General features: G+C 33.6%; 1 protein-coding gene across 1 annotated transcript; it reads left to right on the top strand.

The window, feature by feature from the left end:
- The first annotated feature begins 4,164 nt into the window (after nucleotides 1-4,164).
- On the top strand, nucleotides 4,165-7,558 carry LOC120339459 (uncharacterized). Its single transcript, XM_039407589.2, has 3 exons — nucleotides 4,165-4,958; nucleotides 6,517-6,719; nucleotides 6,923-7,558. Exons 1-3 carry the CDS (start codon nucleotides 4,262-4,264, stop codon nucleotides 7,037-7,039), a joined length of 1,017 nt encoding a protein of 338 aa, XP_039263523.2. The 5' UTR covers nucleotides 4,165-4,261; the 3' UTR covers nucleotides 7,040-7,558.
- The last annotated feature ends 9,249 nt before the right edge of the window (nucleotides 7,559-16,807 follow it).

Raw genomic sequence — 16,807 nt, forward strand, 5'->3', positions numbered from 1 at the left:
CTGGTAAGCCAGGGCCAATGGTGTTCAAATTTATAAAAAATACTCGAAGTAACATTAGTAATTTTTTATTTATTGTTCATAACAAGTATATTTTCAGTTTGGTGAAAAAATAATCTACTGATTGACTGACTCCGCCGAATACAGTATATGATCGGTATTCGGTATAGGTATCGCCTATCGCAAAACTGAAACAATTGTTGAAAAGAATTCTACCGGATGTCATATCAGGATGTGAACATTTTATTTATTTCGGTTCTCTGACATAAACAACACAAAAAGTAAACAGACAAACAAAATGCAGAGATACCTCATACCGGATGTCATATCAGGCTGTGAACATTTTATTTATTCCGGTTCTCTGACATAAACAACACAAAAAGTAAACAGACGAACAAAATGCAGAGATACCTGGTAGGCGAATATAACTTAAAACACGAGAGCTGTGCTCAAATATATGAACACGTCACAAGGTGTCGCTATTTTTATTCTGACACATAAAAAACGAATCTCTTGAATTCTACAGAAATTTTCAAAATAAGTAAAAGTAATAGCCTTTTAGCAAAAAAAAAAACAATCTTCAACCACTGAAAATTTCAAAGCAATTGGTCCAGTATTCGAAGAGAAAAGCGATTTCATCATGGCGATAGAGAGGAATAATAACAAACAACAACTACACTACATAATATTAAAACGATCGTTATGTACACTGACGTGTCCAATAAAGTTAGAATCGTACAAGTACGTGCCCATCCACCATCAAGTCTATGCATCTGGAACAAATAACTGGCTAACTAAACCAATACTCGAAATAAACTGGTAACCGGACGAGAGGCCGTGATTCGCCATATGTTCAAACTGTCTTATCGACTTTCCTCTGCTCCGGAATAAATATGTAAATCTTATCTTATCACCCACCAAATATAAAAAATGTACACAAAAGCACACAAAAGAGTGAACACGATCAGAATCAGGCAAGACCTTCAAAACGCAATTTAAAATGAGAAAATGCCTAATAACCAAATCTAAACACAGGGGAAATGTACACTAGTATGTTATTTGTTGAATACTCCTGGGTTGACTATGCAGATAGACACTAGGAAAATCAAGCGAGCAGTGCTTTAAACATTATGTCATGTGAAAGTGTTGCGGCGAAGTGGAGTCCTATAACTTATCTCCGACGACAACAGGGGCGTATCTAGGGTATGACAGCCATGGCTGTTTTTTTGTTTTTGTTTCAACTACTATCATTATTAAAAATTGTCGACTAACGATCAAGAGGGCGCATATTTGAACTTTGCCATGGGCGTCATTTTATGTTGATACGCAACTGGACGACAACAAGAATATTAACAATTTTGCAAAATGTTATGTTATGTTCATGTACCCTCGTACATATCCATTATGTTCTGCATAAAATTTAAATTTCCACGTTGTTGGATTTATCTAACCAGAATTGCAAAAAATTGATAGCATTTTTCTAAGGTTTGAAGCTTCACTTTCACGTCGGTGGATATGCTTGGCTATGTTATAATAATTACAATGAATGAACATACAAGTCCAGGAGGTTTCCATGGTGTTGATGCCTTTTATAGATTTCCAAGTTAAGTAGAATGATTTGTCGCAAACAGAGTATCAAATTTACATTAAATCCTAAAGAGTTTGAGGTTTAATTTTTTTGGCATACTTCCACAGTGTATCTAGCTATAATAGATAAGCTCTGCTGTCGTGCATTTAAATCTTTAGAGCTGACAATGGCGGGGTACACAAAATCTCACCGCTGATCATTGACAAGCCCCTTGATTTTCAAATGCCTGATTGTCAAAGCTTATTTGATTCGGTTAGTAACTTGGCATTCAATATTTTGATGTGCCTTTGAGCTTTCTTGATTCATGTCCTAGTGTCGAAACAATAGTTGAGACTTATGTTCAAAAAGGGTATTGTACTAATTATTGCTTGTGACATGCAGAAAATGCCACATAAAAAGTTTTCTACGTTGTTGGGTTTGTCCAAACAGATAAATGGTCATTATCAAGATGGTTTAAATCTAACATACATACATCATTCGCACATATATCACAAACATATAAAGAGCATTAATTTTGATTTTCTGAAGTCTCGCTGAGAGAGTTGCCGGATAGGCAAAAATTTACAATCTACTCTGACCCTCAGAGTGAAGTACATGCTGATATTATTGTATCATTTTTATTTCCTCGATTGAATGGTATTGGATTTTATTGTTTGGCAATGACTTATCACTAGAAATTTGGCAAACGGAATATGGTTTGTGTTAAAAAAGGAAAATTATTACAAAATAAACATTATGTTTTACTTAGTGTGGGCTAAAAAAATCAAAATCTAACGACAACATTTCCTGGAGAGTATTTTTGCCTTAAACGCTTGTGAAAATAATTTTTATAGATTTCACACACTTTTCGTGAAATGGTTCTGGTCAAATAACTTTAATTCCTTCAGGGTTTCCATGCTATTTTTCTTGTTCATTTAGATTTTAGAACACCGGTGAAAATTATTTATGTAGATTCGTAAAGTCTACCGTCTACCCGACTATATATATATACAATCAACTTTGATGAAGTTCTGGTGCTTGACTTAATAGGTATATTTTAGCATCGCCGTTGTTTCTTCGATTGGGTTGATATTTAATATTAGGAACCACATAGCACAAGTTGTTAGTCCAACATTTCCCCACATTGTTCAGAATTTCTAACTAGCCAAATGACAAATATAATACTAATAAATTACGAAAAGTCTCTCGACTCGGTAATTGTTTGTCGTAATGAAATCTCTAATTTATCCTCGTTTCGAATTGCATTTTTACGTTAGAATATTTTGATATACGCCGTTTCTTACTGTAAAATATGATTTTTGATCTCAAGACAAACGGAGCATCAATTTGACAAATTTAAAAAAAAAAATTTAAGTCTAAATATTCGTTTGGCATAACTTAGTAGGATGTCAAATCTACTATGAATCGTTTGTTATTAAATTTTCAAAACAGCTATGTCTTCAATAGGAATGGTATTAAGGTTAAAAAAAACTATTGAATTCAAAAATTGATAATAAGCAGAATGATATGTTATTATGTGTAACTTGTTTAAAAAAGTTACGTTAGATAGTAAAATCAAGTAACTATTGATATATATTTATATTTCTCGTTTTATGTATCACGTTACGTTTCACAAAGTCACTTTGTATAAAAACACAAACGAACCAATAACTGTGCGTTTGAATTGTAATCCGAATTGTTTGAAGCATCTACATGCTTTTGCGAATAAACACACCGCATATGCGATTAACTATTTTTTGATACCTTGAAATACAAATCCCATCCATGACAATCAGATGCCAAAAACTGTAAAAGAAGCGCATTCAACTAACATTCGTAAACAATAAACTTGACCCATAACATATTTGATTTTAATTTAGAAATCAAAATGTAAAACTATGTTGCAGTTCTTACTTTTTTTAGTACATGTCGTTGGTTGTATTTTATAATTTTTTTTTTCTGGGAAATGTTTCTCAGTTAGAACAGCATGCCAAAAGTAGGGTAAGTCCACATTAGTTTTAAACTTATGGACTTCGATATTTAGGGATGTTTTTTCCTTTAATCCTTTTTAAATTACATAATATTGACTTATAATGTTTGCTCGATCATAAAAATCATTACACAATTAAAAGAGTTTTGCCTTCTATTGGAAATAATACTAATTGCCATGTTAACATAAACGGATACGACAAGTCTTATCCTCGAAAACATACATAGATGTCGGAAAACTCATTCGAGCAGACTAAATTAGGAATTACAGAAATCGCCTAGTTGGAGTTAATCGCATCGATTCACTAGCCAGTCAAATTGGTTTTTGGATTATGGTTGACCATATGTGGCATGTGGACGAGGTGTGCCAGTTAAGAGCGTTTCTTCGATGTAATAAGCATGGCCAATGAAATCAAATAAAACAAGAATCGTCTAGTAAACATGATAGTTCATTGTGATGAAATAGGATTTGAACAAACTTATGCCAGCATGTGGATTAGCCATAACAGAGTGACTTTGATTTCTCTCTTAAATGAACAATAATTACGTCTCAGACGATTGAATCGAATGCTGATATCCCTCTACATAGCCGGATTATAATTGAGGGATTCTCGCATATATATAAATGACAATATACCCTGACGAGCCATCATTTCCAGAACTGGCGCTGTTAGTGAAAGTATTTCAGAGAGTGAATATTATATTGAAATGGAGATGGTAAATCAAACTGAAAGCTTTGAGAATCCTAAAGAGCACAAAATAGCTTGTGAGGAGATGAAAGCTAAAAGAATATCGAGTTCTCCCCCTAAATCGTTTCGAATTGATGATATTTTGACAGATGACAAAAAAGAACGCCAAAACAAACTGTCAAAGACCAATAATAGTAGTGAAGATGAATCAGAAATGAACGGAAACATAGCGAATAGTCAGGAATCGCATCGGAAATGTTCCAAAGACAGAGAACGCAGATACTCTCCTACATCTCATCTAGGCCCGTTTGTGCCGAGAAGAGCTGCTACTTCGGATAGTTCAAGTCCATACCCCCAAGGTTTTACAATGCCCCACTTTGTCCCGCCTACATCAGAGGTAAAATCAACTAGACAAACAACGATCCCAACTGCTGCATTTGCATACATGAATGCAGCAATGAATGCAATTTTACAATCGTCACAAAAACAAAACGAGAATCTATTTGAAGTTGGTACAACATCACCACTTTGGTCGTCAACTTTACCGTTATCTCATCAACACGTTCATCCGTTTATGAAACCGTTAACTTCTACTTCAACGAATTCTCGTTTACCTCTTATGATGACATCGACAGATATACAAAGATTGAATCCATACGGCCTACATTTTCCCGCTTTTGCAGCACCAAGGCCCAACGTTACAATTAGCTCTTCAGGTTGGTACATTTTATAATCAATTTCTAATTTTTAAAACCAGGATAATTTTTAAAGATCTGATTCCTTTTTGAAATCAGCCTGATTCGTAGTTTTCCAGTATATATTGCTTTTGTATGTGATTGATAACACTTAATGTTTCGACTTTGTCAGTTGGGGGTCGGTCGATTCACTGGCGTTGACAAATTATTGCTATAATCCGTAAATACAGTTCAGATTTGTGTGAATAAATGATAGGCTAACACAAAAGCTCAAAACTGATACCACCCACTAAACCTTGTACATATACAGCTAGTAGAAAAATGATAATTCGAATTACATGAAATAAAATTTCAAAAATTCGGTGCGATGGTTTGGAGAATTTGCATTAAATGTGAAAGTATTGATATAAATACCCAAAATGGCAGCTCTAGAAGCTTCGTAGTGGATTGGACGAGATTAATACGTGATTATCTGACGCTAATAGCTAGCAACAATGCCGAAAACAAAATTCTTTGAATGCTAATTGGAAAATATAATTAGCTTATTTCTGTTATCTCTGTTTGGCGATCAATAAAGAAATAAGGAAGGTCAAGGTAATGAGATTTTTATCGGCGATAATTAGTTGGGAAAAAGTATTATAATTACACGCTCGAATGAAATTGTAGTTAATCTTATGCAAAAATATGAAATGTTGAGTATTATTTGATGTTAGCGATTCCTCTATCTTATGGTTCATTTGATTGTATCAACCGTATCATTTCCATTTTGCAATACACAACTATGTCTCCCATTGTTGGACACAATTGGACAAGTATCAAACGCTATCTTATTCGCTCGCCAGCTTTTTTGCAAGCTCTTATAAAACTCAAAGCGCGTCTTGTATATCCTTACTGTCATTATTACACTTTTGAACAAAAAAAATCAACTGAATTAATATTCATTTCCAAATATTTCAATGAATCACTCAGCGCATCTCTTTAAAACAGGAAAGATCATTAATTAAACGCGTTAATTAGGGTTGTATAAAAACCCCTCTTAAAACCGATATGTAATAAAGTGAATAAGCATTTACAAATATTTTAGTCAATTATTATGCATTGTGTTAGCATTTTAGCAACTAATTTGGCAATTACATTTTGAAAATGTGTAAATGTGTTCGAATTTATTTGAAGTGATCATTATTATTTTCAAAATGATTTCCTAACGAATCACTTAGCGCATCTGTCGAAAGCAGAAAAGATCATTAAACCTCTGAATGGGAATAGATTAGTTCTGTAAATCACTGTTTGTATAGAAATGATCCCTTTTTAAAAATACATGAGAAATTTTGTTTTACAAAATTCATCTTGATGATAAATTTATAATCGAAATTAACCTTATATCTTATAATTTTAGAAAATCATAAGTTCATCATAAGAAATCATCAGCGTGAAAAAATAATAATAGGTCTGTTGTAAATACGCTGTCAAATAAGAAATACTTCATTGAAGTAGTTTCAGTAAATTGTACACAGGGTAGAAAAAGGAATAAATTCCATTCGATATTTTTAATAAAAATATATATGTTGGTATATTTCAGGTCAATCCACGCTCTTGCCTCCATCCGACGTTTTACGAAACAGCGAAGTAATAACAATGAATTATTGCAGAAGAAGAAAAGCAAGGACTGTGTTTTCTGATGTTCAACTTGCCGGCTTAGAAAAACGATTCTGCAAACAAAAATATTTATCAACGCCAGAAAGAATAAGCATTGCTACTTCACTAAATCTTTCTGAATCTCAGGTATATATATATACATATCAATATTTTTTAAAGAAGTTTAATATTAAACAGTTAAGTACGATGACTAATTGATTTTTCACGCTGAATAAGCTAGTATCGTATTAGGAAAATTTTCCTTGTTTTAAGTTTATTGTCTTTCTTGCAAGCAGGCTGACTTTATTACATTCTAAATCTGTATTTTTGTTATTTATTTATATCTTTAGGTAAAAACGTGGTTTCAAAACAGAAGAATGAAGCTAAAAAAAGAAACCAGAAATACAGTTAGCACATCAATGTATCAAAATTCAACAGCAAATAATTTCGATTGTGAATCTGATTAATATTTTCTTATCGTTGTTTTATTTTTCCTAGAATATCAATCGAAATCCTTACTAAAATCGAAGTATGTGCGATAGAATAGTTTTCTTCAATTTTTATTTCATCCAATAGTTATTTTCATTTTTTATATTGTTCGTGAGATTTCCTGTATTTATCTTTGCCAAGACTTGTCATTTTGTCATCAAGTATACAACTCAGAAGTTTCAAGTCTTGCATTGTTTGCATTCCTATGCCCATGCTCATATGACCAGAACATTCCCAAAGTAATGGCATTTAAGATCAAGAACATTTTGCTTGTATATTTTGCAACATGCAATTGGAAACTTTTGTTTATTTGCTCGTTACCCCGTATCAATCGGTCGCTTTGTTGTTGATTTTGAATTTCGTATTATCCAGGTAATTTTGAATCAAATGATTTTTAACAATCATTTGTTGAATGTTAGACAATTTTTTTGATAAATATTGTAAAGTTCCGATATTTTTTTGCAACGCTTTGTAAATAAAACTACAGTTTTAGAATATGTCAACACTTCATTCCTACAACAAGAGCTATTTAGTTTTAAATATTCTTACAAAATGGGGGCTAATGTAATCCAGGAGTAACGTCAGAATGACAAGAACCCGTGTTGCCTGTGAAATGACTTTGTAAATATACCGGTAAAAGCGCTATAAAACCATGTCAAGAGACGCCGCGGTACGTTCGTGGCAGAAGCTGTCATGAAGTGGTGTAAGAACTGCGCCTCCAATTAGAGCTGTGAATTACAATGTCGTCGAGAGTATCGCAGAATGGTGAAAGTGATTTTATAATAATATCGGGTATAAATAAAATATGTTAACTGTTGCGTGCTTTCTACATTAGAAAATCGATCTAAAAGTAAAAATGGTGCATACTGTTGTCGAACGATAAATAACGACAAAACTGTCTGATGCGATTTTGGGTGATTTATGAGATTTATTCTAGAACTTTTCTCAGACGTGAAGTGTAAAATCCAACAGTTGAGAAATTGAAAAAAATGCGCTGGAATTTTTGTATAAAAAAGCAAAGCTTAAATATGTGGACACGAAAATCAGATACCTACGACCAGGAATCTAACTTCGAATGAAATTACTCTAGACCAGGGCTTCCCAAACTAGGGCCCGCGGCCCTGGAAGGGGCCTCGAAACGAATATTAGGGGCCGCAAAGAGAGCACCAATTTTACACAAATAACTATATCTATTGTACTTTTCCAGACTCTTGATTCGAAATACAATTATTAAAAATAATGTCAAACAAAAATTTCACGATTCCTAATGAACACATCATCATACTGAGTAAATAAGACAGTGTCTTCAATTTTATTTAGAAAATAACACTAGGGCTTATTTTGGGAATATGTAGATTTTTTATTATGCCAAATATGAATACGGATTTCCATTACTTATAAATAGCACGTATTCATTCAAAATACCTGCTACATATAGATTATTAACCATTTAAAAAGTAGAAATTTCCTGTGTACAAATTTCTTGCTATCGACTGGTTTTCGAACTTCATTGTATCGTGACGCCCTCCTAAAATATGCTCAAATTACGACTACCCGTAAAAATACGTATATTATAAAATACGTACCTTTCAATAAAAGACCTTTTTTGCAATGAGTTTCATACAAAGGAACAAACAAAACATAACGACAGTCAGTGAAATCATATTTAATGGGCCTTGGTAGAAAAGTCTGCTTTATATAAAAACGCTTTCGCAAACGAGTCCGCAACGCTTTTTGAACCAAGAAAAATGATCTTTATCTACAGAAAACCGAATTTTCAGAATTAAACTTTTTTGTTGTAACACCATCACAGGTAAGATCGATATAATCTTCGCTTTTTTCTGTAAAAGTAGAAGATATGGGTTGTTTGAAAGGTTCACGAAGCACGAAATTTTGCGACGTCCTATAGCAAAATTGAAACGACGCACTTCCACGGGATTAGGTCAAAAAAAAATTGCGCTATCGACTAAGTCTTTTTTTAAAGGGGAGCGCTTATATTAAAATCATTTATAAAATTCAGGCTTGGTTTTATTTTCGGGGAAACACAGTAGAATCACCGCGCTTGCATAACAATGCATATTCTGATCGTAAGACCCGATTTGCGTGTGCTTGCATAACAATGCCGGCTTTAATAATCGTTAAGCTAGCGGTTCCCGAAGGCGATTTGCTAAGTGCGCCTCGAAATATGTTACATATTTTATTTATTCTAAAGGTTTTATTGTTTCTCATTGTTGCAAATGATGTGTATACGAATCAATTTCATTTTACATGCAAATAGTAATTATTCATTATTTCAAAGGAAAAATGTGAAATAGACGTCACGTTAGTCTGTTTTAAAATCTAATGAAAGCAATATTATGAGTGGTATGAGGCATTTGAAAAAGTATTACATTCAAGACTTCTTAGTTTATGTCTATAACATATGCTACATTTTGTCAGAATTTACAAAATTGTACTTTTTGATAACCTTTACACCGTGTTTCCCCGGAAATAAGACCTCCCCTAAAATAAGACCTATAGTCAATAATGCAAAAACTTTTTTTGACTTAGTCGATAGCAAGGAATCTCTCCTACATGTTTTAATCTATACTTTGCAGTAATTTTGAATAAAAACTTGTTATTCATGAGTATATGGATCTCAGTTTTCATATTTTGTTTTTATTTCTAAAAATATCGCAATTCTCTACTTTGTAATTTTGTTTTTGATGAATGAAAATATGAGACGTGCCCCGAAAATATGCCCTAGTGTTATTTTTCAAGAAAAAATTCAAATAAAACTCAGTTTTATTTTCGTGAAACACAGTAATAACGATGCAAACTGACAGTTAGACAAAATATTTAAAATACAGAAATTTACTTGGAGCAAATTGAATAATAATTTGGTTACTCATGATTGAAGTCGATATTCGAATGTTTAATGATTTCGCGTTTTTAATGTGGTCATGAATAAGAATTTAAACAAAAAAACAATAAATCAATATTGTTATAACTACATTTATTCTAGATTAGCATTAGTATATTGAATATTTCAAATCAAATCATGACTCAGAATTGGGAAATGAAACATAGAAAATTAAAAGGCGATCTGCAATACTCATACTGCAACACTCACTATGAATTCAATTAGTATAATTGTGAATGAACGTAAAGATCTTCATTACAAAACTTGATGTCCACTCTACCGCGTGAAATTCGGAGTTTATAGCGTCCTTCACATGGTCCACCACAATGGTTTTTGACCTGCGTCTTTCTTCGTTAGGTAAATCATTACTGATGCTATATTCAGTTTCGAAATTATTCTTCACATTTGCATCTTCGGGAATATCTGATATACCTCAATCAGTATCTATATTTATTTACCGTACTCCTCATACCGTATATTAAAAATTACTCGTACTTGTAATTGATTTTTCAATTATTATTCTAGCTCAGCCATATGGATTCAGCAACAGTTCCAACATCTTGCTCTAAATAATATCTGATGAATTTTTAAAAAACGAGTCGGCTAAACATTTTGTAATATAAAAAAAATATATAATGACAATAAATTGTTCCATGCCGTAACTAATAGGTCTTTATTACTCACGATGTACGTTTTACGAAGGATAATTTGTTGTTGCCCAATGCTGCTAATTGATGGAGAACGAAAGCTTCATTACAGATATACTCAATCCTCCAAATAACATTTAAGAAAATAGATATATATAGTTTGGCGAACAAAATGCTCATAAAGGCTAAATGGAATATCTGGTCTAATGAATCAGCCATAATTGATGTCACCGTACGACCATTTACTTTTGATAGCAGTACATTTTTTTAGGATTAGAATTTTTACAATTGTTGACATGTTTCGTCATTTCCAGCTATTGATTATCATCTATCTATTCCGTATGCTGTTTACTGCATTGAACAGGTTTTTTTTCTTTGGAAGAAGATATGCCATCTTTCTATATATATATATGCACCAAGAAACTTAACCTCATCTATTTTACCTTCAACTACTTTATATTCAAAACGTATCGGTCACAGTTTTAAATCTACACTAAAAACACATTAGAAATTATGCTATAGGATGTGTGTATAATATATATTAATATCCATTTGATAAAAATGATCTAAATCCCATTTCATTGAAAATCTTGATTAACAAATTCGTATCCACTGTAATAGAGGGTTTCTCCTGATCGATCAACATGACTGCCTTGACTATAAGATGGGATAAAACATATTTGAGTGTGGTTGCCAAAAATTTTCGATTATTTATATTCAAACGTTCCTAATGTTAAGGGGCGACAATTTTTCAAATACTTCTCGTTTCCTATTTATGTAGAAACGTCATTATGCCAAATTTCGTATTGTTTGAAAGCTCTCTCTGGTTGTGGTAACTTTTAAACAGGATAATCAGTATTAGTTTGATTAATTTCCAGAATTTCAAATAAAATTCTTCGGTGGGGCCGTCTACTCCAGGCAACATGTTTAGTTTCAAATCTTTCATTTTATAATTCCTCGACGGTTATTTTTTGTTCTACCATCTTACCATCTGACTTTATGCTTGTTGTTTTGCAATACGATCATTTTCTCTGTTCATCAAGTCTCAAGTTATTTTTTTTTTATATACAGTAAATTCAAATTTGCATTTCCGTAAAACTATTATTAATACTTCCATCTAGGTTTTTAATTTCTATTGATAATTAGGCCTTCCTCCTTTCCTATTCCAAATTGTAAAAGTATTTGGATGATTTTCCTCTATTTTCGAACTAATTAGTTTTAGACCTTACTATTGCGCCTTTAGTTTTTTGTTTATAGTGATCCCTAAGCGGTTTTTCTATTTCTACTACTTTTTTTAATTTCCCATTTCTTTCCATATTGATCTTTTAATATCGTTTCAGAATTGCTTTCTTGCTTTTTTTTATGTTTCGCACAATAAATAGCCCAGGTTTTGATTTTTGTTCTGCAGAGATCCCGAAAAGTGCCCATTTCGACTCCATCCATTTTCGTAGTACTACTTCTTCGGAACAGCCATAATGCCATTGCAAAAATATAAATTAATCCCTAATTCCCCGTTATATTTCCCTTATCGTGGACTTCGTCCGTCATGTTATTTTGTTTTGTGTCAATACTATATCAATTTCCAATGTGCAAAGATGGAACCAACGGTCTAATCTATTTTTTGATGTGCCAGAATTACTATTTATTTGCTCGCTTCCATGTGTATATACTGCTTGAGACTTGACTGTGTTGAGATCTGTTTTTTCACAATAGTAACTATGAATGTCCATACCTTGAAGTGTCGACTGTGAAAGTGAGATGTTAACACTGTTTGCCAAGTCCTTGCATGGCACTTCTTGTGGGATATCTTCTTTCCTTCATCACTGAAGCGTAGGCTTAAATCTATCAACCATTTTATTATTTCATTCATACATGTTGGTCTTTAAATGTAAGTTATTTATTCTATTGAAACTATGCCGCGTATGAATAAGCTTTCAACTCTTCGTTTAGCTTTCCTAAGGAGTTCCCTTACATTACCTTTGGGCGATGCCAAATGGAAATGATTCGATTTCATTGGCTCCAGCAAACATTACGATTTGGTTATTGGACACGTCAGTGTACATAACGATCGTTTCAATATTATGTTGTTGTTCTTGTTAGTATTCTTCTTCTCTTTCGTCATGATGAAATCGCTTTTCTCTTCGAATACTGGACCAATTGCTTTGAAATTTTTAGTGGTTTGCCAGAAGGCTATTACTTTTACTTATTTCAAAAATTTCTGTGGACTTCAAGAGATTCGTTTTTTATGTGTCAGAATAAAAAATACCGACACCTTGTGACGTGTCCATATATTTGAGCACAGCTCTCTTGTATATTATATCACTGTTTAGAGCATTCGTAATATCTCTAAATGATCCTATTTTTATTTGTAATATTTTTACTCTTTTTGTAATTTTCTTTTTACTTGGGAGTTGCCTATGAGCAAAATTGTTTTTGGATTATCATCTTCATTAAATTGTTAGTCATGAACAGGGCGAGATCATGCCTTTCAGAGGCCATGAGTCTTTGGTGCCCTATATATATTTAACATGTCATAAAAATGCCACCGAGTGTTCCATGTTATCTGAAATTGAATAAGAAAGTTGCAGTATAGATGTTTCCACGAGAATCGATTTCTTTGTTTATTTCCGTAACAATGACCAATCAGCAATGAGTTAATAATGACGAAACGATTGCAATTTGTCCAACCGCTCAGACAGATATAGGCAGACAAGCATCGTTGTAAACATTGCTCTGTTTTAGTTGTTTTACCTGTTACTTGTCAGTTTTTAAAACCTTGTTCTAAATCTTCAGGGGAGCCGGAAAATTTTTCAGGGTTCAAGGGTCGGGAAACATCCATTCACTACTAACTGAGGGCAAAGTTATGTTTGAAATGCATGATTTTTCTAAAATAGTTCTCATGCCTACACACATTTACAGATAAGTTTAAGATGCTACAGAAAATTTATTTAAACAGGGTCAATATTGAGGTCTGTGTCGCCTAGCCAACTCGAATTACCCCATTCAACACTGCGGCAACATTGATGATTCTATGATAATTTCTGTGATGCCCCCATCCCCTTAGTGCCCCCAAGTACGTGCTTATCTTACTTAAAGGTTAATACAGCCCTGGTCATGAATGCTACCGGACTTGAAGTTTTGTTTACTTTATGTTTCGAAGTTGACGACTCAGATATCCCTGACTGTTTTATAGTTCTTTTTGTATTTCTTCTTTTAAACGAGTTGTGCTTGATTTTTCAGTTATTTTTCCTTTTAAGATGTATTTGTTCCGGTTGTTTCTGATAACCCTTGTTGGATCCCTAAATTTGAAATTACATTTCGTTTTGATATCATTGATTCTGGCAATCCAGTGGTGGAAGTTGTAGCTTCTTGTGAAAGCTGTGATATATCTTGCTCTTTCAAGATTCAATTTCTTTCTAGATGTGGTTTACCTTCACAATATTTACACGACATTCTTCTTGGATATATCTCCACTTTGAGATAGCGAATGGCAGATGTAGCACCAGTTAGTATATTTTCTCTTGTTTTTCGGTCTTGCTGGGTAGAATATATGAACTTTTTCTTCAGTGTACTTCTTGGGGAGCTCAATTATTGGTGGTATATTTTTTTCAAGAACTATTTTGCATTTACGTGTTTCAATTTCATCGTCATTTACCATTCTTTACATACTTTCAACTTCCCCAAAGCCTGAAATAAGTTTTGTCATTTTTTGTCTAGAATTTCTCTTGATAGGCTACCTTGCTTATAGTTGAATATTTGAGTAGACTTCCTCTGGGTATGCAGTAGGATATATGTGTTACAATCGTTGTTAAAGTTGTATATATATGACGTTGTATGACAGTTTTCTGCCGCTTCGAATTTTATTTTCCATACCCCGTCTAATGGATGCATATACAGGATTGTGTTTTTACATTCAGCCTTGTAGATAGTGTTTTGGATAGATTCCCTATCTAGCCATGCGTTGTTTTTGAATTTTATATTTACTGTGTTTATCTGTTCAAGACAGTCATCCTCGTCGCCTCCCATTCAAACAAAACTATTTCAAACAAACAGCATTTAGCTTCTGTTTCCTGTACTGGGAATATTCCTCAAGCCACCTGGCGGGTCTCATATAACCGCTAGTTGGCGATGTTGATTGGTTAACTGCATAACCACACCAGCCAATATTAACCAATACTTCAATAATTAAATTTCCGACCTTATAAATTTATTTAGATATTAAAACCTTAGTTGTCGTTCATTGATAACCAGCTTCGGTTGCACGCGGCTTCTCTTCCCCAATAAAATGTGCGTTCAATTTCTTTTTCTCCTAATTTCGTATGCTATTTTTACTGGTTGAAAATAAATAAACTTGACTATGACTCCAAGTTGTTTTGTGGTCACCATGGGTTCCTCAAAGTTTAAGTCCTCAGGCTTTTTTTTCATAAACAATACTTCCGCCAATCGTAATTAGTCTATGCTTCTTGGGAAGAGCGTACCACACTTAATAGTATCAGCATCAACAAAGCATCTGAACAGCACTCACGTGCGGAAGCTCGAATAATATAATTCTCTGACAATTTTTCTTCGTGGGCGAAAAAAGCAAACAAAGAATTCGTCGTTGCGATACTCGAGCGTCGCGGTTGTCTCGTCAGTCGGCCGTAAGTTTGCACGCGTTGAGGTTGTCTGCTTCATTCTTTGCTGTAGGACGAGTGTAGATAGTAGATACCTCAAAGACGAAGACTTATCTTCATCACTGGTATTATATTTGGTTGATATACCGGTACTTTGAGTAAGCAGTTACCCTAAGCGTCAGCGTAGAAACACATTAGTAACATACATCTATCTGAAATAGAATCGCACCACAGTATGGCTGTATGAAAATCAAGCTTGAAACGTTTGTATCGAAGGAAAGTTCTCTTTGCTTTTCTCTGAACGTTGATGATAAATGTTTTGTTGCACGAAAGAATGAATTGTTGCTAGCAAATACCTGTATTGGTTATTACAATATTATAGTGTACAATCCGTATGTCCCAACTCCCAACCAAAATTATTCGACAACGTATACTTTTCTGTTATTATTTTAATAGCATTTATATATTTACGTAGCAATAGTTATTGAATGCAAATATAGTTTTGTTGAGTGATTGTATTAATGTGTCCTCGAACATAGAATGAATGATTGTGTTCTCGGCACGTAAAGATAATTAATTTATAACTTAGTGAAAGTCAACTCGTTACCTTGAATTTCCAACGACAGAAAGATTGTTGCAGGATTTATATTGTTAAGTAAAATCATAATCGATATTCACCATTCTCGTCTCTTTGGTTTATTTAAAGATTGTACTTCACTTCTCATTGTTTTGACATTTTCATTCGGGGGCCGTGTTCAAAAGTATCATTAGCAGACCGCGGAACGCGGGCGAAGGTACTCAATCATATACCGCGGTATTTTATCTGATATTATACTTATCTATGCGGAACGGTTGTTGTTGTGTACACCAGCTTTACTCTTGTTTTCAGAAGCTTGCTTATACAGCAGTGTGAAAGGCATCGAACATGGGAAACCATGTGGAAATCCGGACTATTGTTAATATTGTGGGATTAACCCGATGACCCTACTTATGATCGCAGTTGAGAATTATTTGCTTGAAGGGCATTGTTATGACTGGATGGTATTATCGATTAAGGATCGGTTACTGACATAACCAGTGATTTTTATATGACATAATGGAGTATTTTTAATCTTTTTCGCTTTCACCTTACGCTGTAATATATAGGCGTGCTATACCAATAGTTATAAATTTATATTTATCATTCATATTTTTATATTTCACCCTTTATCCCGCGAAAATAGAGGGCATTATCTTGCAAAAATCAACAAAGGTTTTTCACGTTGCTGATAAAAGTAGTCAAAACTGGCTTGAAGCGCGCCAACGGGTCAATTCATTCCGCGATTGAATTGTTTTGAATTGAAAAACCCGAAATGAGGCAGACTGTCGCGCCTTTGGTATGGTTTTCGCCTTTCAACAGCCATGTTTATATCAGTGGTCTGTCTTGAGATTTTAAATAGAATTTCACCAAGCAAGCTGATCTATTCGAAATCCTGAGCAATCTCCCGTCGTGATAGCATGGTGTTTATAAGAATCCATGTATGATCGGTGCATAAACCAAATGTCCATTTTTGATGCCGTCAGAAGGAATTTGTCGCTGATATA

This window comes from Styela clava, chromosome 9, assembly GCF_964204865.1.
Source record: "Styela clava chromosome 9, kaStyClav1.hap1.2, whole genome shotgun sequence".
Classification (NCBI taxonomy): Eukaryota; Metazoa; Chordata; class Ascidiacea; order Stolidobranchia; family Styelidae; genus Styela; species Styela clava.

What these genes read in the sequence shown, in the direction of transcription:
- LOC120339459 (XM_039407589.2), top strand. Translation starts at nt 4,262, where the DNA reads ATGGAGATGGTAAATCAAACTGAAAGCTTTGAGAATCCTAAAGAGCAC. An exon ending in CGTTACAATTAGCTCTTCAG is followed by an intron (nt 4,959 to 6,516) that starts GTTGGTACATTT and finishes GGTATATTTCAG; the next exon opens with GTCAATCCACGCTCTTGCCT. An exon ending in TAAATCTTTCTGAATCTCAG is followed by an intron (nt 6,720 to 6,922) that starts GTATATATATAT and finishes TTATATCTTTAG; the next exon opens with GTAAAAACGTGGTTTCAAAA.